Below are 4,630 nucleotides of genomic sequence, written 5' to 3'. Positions count from 1 at the left end.
TGTTTTTTTGCAAAAAGGATATCAGTGAAAAGTATGTCCCGCCATTTCAAGATACATTGCATCATTAGTAGTTCCTTCGTACTTTGTCAAACCTATGTGTTAGAAAAAAAACTTAGTTAAACTTCACAAAGTTTGACTTACGATAAAACTAAAATATGGTGTATTGTGAAATGGAGAGAGTACATAGGATTGCAGTAATAATTTGGCTACATGCATTACTCTAGTGTGGACAGTGATAAGCTATTTTACTTCGCAAAAAAGTGATAAACTATTTCAGCTTATTTGGAAAAAAACATGGTAGCTATGATTATGAAATGAACTGCAATTTCTATCAGAACAATCAATACATTTTCCAAGGGTACATTAATGCCATTTCATACTAATAACCAAAAGTCTACAATATCGATTAATTCTGGTATTTTTTCAAATAAGAAAGTCATTAGATGACCGTCTAGGAATAACTCGGAGTTCAAGTTCATCTCCCAAGCCCCGCCACCGAGTAGCCTATATACAATACAAGAATGTGCAAATAAGAAGGTCCTTAAACTTTTTTCGACTAAAAAGTAAAGGCCATTCAAGATATTTTGTGGATCTTGTGATCAAGATCACACAATCTGGCCATCTTCACCATCTTTTTAAATGTCGGCTATCCAAGTTTAACCCTAGCCCCGACTTACTTCTCTACGTCCTTAGGGTTTTATCGCCCCCAGAGCCCCCCACGATACCAACTTGTTGCTCAATGGCTTTCGATGTTCTCACAATCCCTATTTCGCGCCATCATCTCCTACCACTACCACATCTCTTTGCCCATCACAATGTTGTTGCCACCTCTTCTCGTAAAAAAAGGGAAAAAAGATGAAGATAAGCTAGCAATTTAGAGACGATAAGCAAGAGGCACTATTGTGAAGCAAGGATACAAGCCGATGGAGCCCAAGCATTTTGGAGCAATGGCAACGGGTATTGGAAGCTTGTGAGAAGCATTTCCCCCCACAAAATTGCGTTTGTCCGTTTTCTGGTTAGAGCCAGGGAAAAAGACGAAGGTGGAGTCTAAATCAGCAAAAGCTCCTTGTTTAGGAAAGTAAACAACCGTCTCTAAGAATGAAGAGACGTTGCAACTGCACCTACACTCTCGGCTAGTGTACAAGTTTTCTTTTGGAAACCCACCTGTGTAGGTTGATTGGCAAGGAAATACACCTCATCTCCCTTGGATCCATATTTTTTATTGCTCGGATGTATTTAGACATATTTCAATACTAGATACATCTATTGAACCATAAATAGTATGAATCGAAGGGTGTCAAAAACGCTCTTATATTATAAGACGGATTGAGTACTTTCTAATTTGGCGTACATTTTTTTAACACGGTACAAACGCACACCCTATCCTTATGAGCATCTTCGAAATACTGAGCCGGAAATCCGGAAATAAATACAGGAATAGATGCGAGCACCAGGATTTGAACTCTGATGGGTTGAGAATACCACAGTGGCTCTAACCATCCAACCACATATTGGTTCGCTAATTTGGCGTACTTGTGACCTGCAAGCTGTTGTAGGCTGCAGTTTGTGAGCCGTTCTACGGTTTTTCTTATAAGTAGAGTGGAGCTCTTGTCCATCCTCCATATATACCCAGCGTCCATCACGTCCTCCCACACAAACTCGCTCATAAGCCAAGAAACGTTCTCCCCAGAGCTCGCTGGTTAACAACACGTCCGTAGCCATGGTGCACGCCGACGAAACCACACACATCCTCCTCGTCCCGTACCCGGCCCAGGGCCACCTCAACCCGATCCTCCAGTTCGGCAAGCGGCTCGCCGGCCACGGCGGCGTCCGGTGCACCGTCGCGGCGACCAAGTTCGTCGTCGGCTCCACGAAGCCGTCCCCGGGCTCGGTGCACGTCGCCGTTTTCTCCGACGGCTGCGACGCCGGCGGGCCCGCTGAGCTGGGCGGGCACAAGGGCCCCTACTTCGAGCAGCTGGAGTCGGCCGGGTCCGAGGCGCTGGACGAGCTCCTCCGGACCGAGGCGGCGAGTGGCCGCCCAGTGCGCGTGGTGGTGTACGACACGTTCATGCCGTGGGTGGCGCCCCTGGCGCGGCGGTACGGGGCGGCGTGCGCGGCGGTGCTCACCCAGACGTGCGCCGTGGACGTCGTGTACACGCACGCACGAGCCGGGCGCGTGCCGGTGCCGGTGCGCAAGGGGGACTCCCCACTCGAGCTCCCTGGACTGTCGTGCCGGCTCGGCGCCGCCGACGTGCCGACGTTCCTGACCGACTCCGACGCGCACCACCCGTCCCTACGCGACATGCTGATGAACCAGTTCGCCGGGCTCGGCGCCGTGGATCACGTGTTCGTCAAGTTTGAAGAAGTGAAGAACTTCTCTGTAATTTTTTGAGCCGGGCGGTGAGAAGCCCCGGTTCATGTGATCAGTAAAGACGATCACTTCACCGTCTTTCGGATTGGGTCGTTTTTCTTCCGGGCCAGAAGCACGATAAGACATGACGTTTCTTGAAGGCAGAAATCCAATAAGGAAGAACTCTTTCAGACGCTCCTCAGTTATGGTTGAGGGAACCCAATTGCAGATGGTGGGTGTCTTTGACGGCATGATGAACAAGGGACTGGAAAAGGAAAAATAAAGTGCCGGGTCAATTAATAGTTAAAGGTTGAAATTATAAAACAAGTAACGGCGGATTAACTAAGGGCTAATGACATATAGGGAAGAGAAAGCCGGAATGGTAAGCCACCATGACTACAGATTTTTTCGGAAAGCAGATTCAGCTAAGTGTTGGCATAAACAAGTTTCACCAAGCTATCATCATCATTTTGGATCAAAAGGCTGTTTCAAAAAGAAAATATTCTAGACCTAAAAACCTAGTACAGATGAGTTCGTTGACTGTAAAGAAGCATCTATACAGGCAAAAAGGATCTACTGATATAAAAAATGAATGCCAAACAACTACCACACGAGTTATATCTCTTCTTTGGATCAAAAGAAGTTGCAGAGAAAATCTACAAGATGATCCATGGCGAACAGGTGAAGAACACTGAAGAACTCGCAAACCTAGAACAGATCTAGGTGCGTGAGAGAGAAGAAAACTTACAAGATGCAGGCCTGCCGCGAAGAGTCGCCGCGTTCTCTGGTCGGACTCAGGGTGATGCAGCGGCCAAGCTTGACGACGACGATGAGAGTTGCGACGGCGGCGGAGCTCGAGCAGCGACGGAGGTTGCGAGAGGAAGAAGATGAGGAAGAAAGGAGAATGAGAAGGACAAGCCGCGTGCCTATTTATAAGGGCAGATGCGAACAGACGGGCGCGAGAATCAAGGGAGAACCAGATAATGATTATCCAGCTATATAGACGCCTCGATTCTCGAGAAGCATTAAAAATCAAAGATCCATTAGAAGATGACGTCATGAAAGTTTTTGTGTTTTCAAAAGATGACGTCGCAGCAGGTTACAAAGTTTTTTCGCGCAGAAAATGAATTTCATCTAAGTATTGAAGATTGACAAAGAACAAGGTTCAAGGTCAATCTGGGGCCTAATGTTGGGGATATTACTATCAGTTGAGACCCGCCCAGGAGGGGCCGGGTCAGCTTCAATGGCGGGTTACGCAAGAAGCTCAGTAAGCATCCAAGTTTGTAGTTTATTAAGTCTTATAGAAGGCCCAAAGGCCTGGGGCCGTCTTAAGGCCCGCTATTGTAAGTAAACCACCATATGTAAGAAAATACTTGTACAGAAAGGCATGTAAAGAAAGTCATCGAGCCGGACACGATTATGAGCCGGCCGGGACTCTGTAAGCCACCTGGCGTCAACCCGTGTATATAAGGGAACGACCCGGTGGCGGTTTAGAAAAAGAAACAACCAAGTCGATAACCAAGACGGCGAGTTGAGCCTCTTGGAAGTCGAAACCCCAGCAATACCAATCCCAATTAGACGTAGGCTTTTACCTTCATCGTAAGGGGACGAACTAGTATAAAACTCTCTCGTATCCTTTGTCCCGATTAACCCCTTTAAGCTTCCTAGTGCGATGGCCCTACGACTAAGTCCTTGCTCTAGGACATCTGTCGTGTCAACTCCACGACAGGGGGGCTTTGCGAGTGCTCGGACCTGTTGAGTAACGTGATTATATTAGGAAACATAAGTTAGACTAGGAAATATTCTGGCTTGCCTTGTACCTCAAATAGATCATGTACTCAAATATGCCCACGAGGCTCAAGCAATACCATGAACTATTCCACCAATCCCTCTCTCCCTTCTAACATGATATCTATCGCAAGTCGATCATAAACCCTTGCCGCCGCCGCTTCCGCCCTTGCGCGCTGCCCCCGGGGCGGTCGGCCTCCATGACTGCCGCCGGGGGCCGCACCGCCCGTGCCTAGGGTTCGTCCGTGGGCCGTGTTGGCTGGCTTCCCTAGAGAGTCTTTTTCCCGAGCCATCACTCCGGGTTTTTTCGTTCTCTCGCCGGTCACTTTGATCGGCGTCTACTTTTTGATTTTTCGATCTAAGATTGGTTTGTGTCGCCCATCGTCGTTTCGTCATCAACAACGCGCCTTACTCCACCATTGGCGTCGACTCTATCGACATCTTCGTCGCCTAAGAGACAGCTGCTTGCATCTTCCTGCGCCGGATCGCTGG

General features: G+C 48.0%; 1 protein-coding gene across 1 annotated transcript; it reads left to right on the top strand.

Moving 5' to 3' along the window:
• The first annotated feature begins 1,648 nt into the window (after positions 1-1,648).
• On the top strand, positions 1,649-2,930 carry LOC119299848 (UDP-glucosyltransferase UGT13248-like). The gene is made up of 2 exons (XM_037576990.1): positions 1,649-2,380; positions 2,913-2,930. Exons 1-2 carry the CDS (start codon positions 1,721-1,723, stop codon positions 2,928-2,930), a joined length of 678 nt encoding a protein of 225 aa, XP_037432887.1. The 5' UTR covers positions 1,649-1,720.
• The last annotated feature ends 1,700 nt before the right edge of the window (positions 2,931-4,630 follow it).

Source organism: Triticum dicoccoides, chromosome 5A (assembly GCF_002162155.2).
Source record: "Triticum dicoccoides isolate Atlit2015 ecotype Zavitan chromosome 5A, WEW_v2.0, whole genome shotgun sequence".
NCBI lineage: Eukaryota > Viridiplantae > Streptophyta > Magnoliopsida > Poales > Poaceae > Triticum > Triticum dicoccoides.
The sequence above is the reverse complement of the archived record's forward strand: the minus strand, read 5'-3'. Positions and strand labels throughout refer to the sequence as shown.

Excerpts from the sequence above, each read along its gene's own strand:
- LOC119299848 (XM_037576990.1), top strand. The coding sequence starts at position 1,721 with ATGGTGCACGCCGACGAAACCACACACATCCTCCTCGTCCCGTACCCG.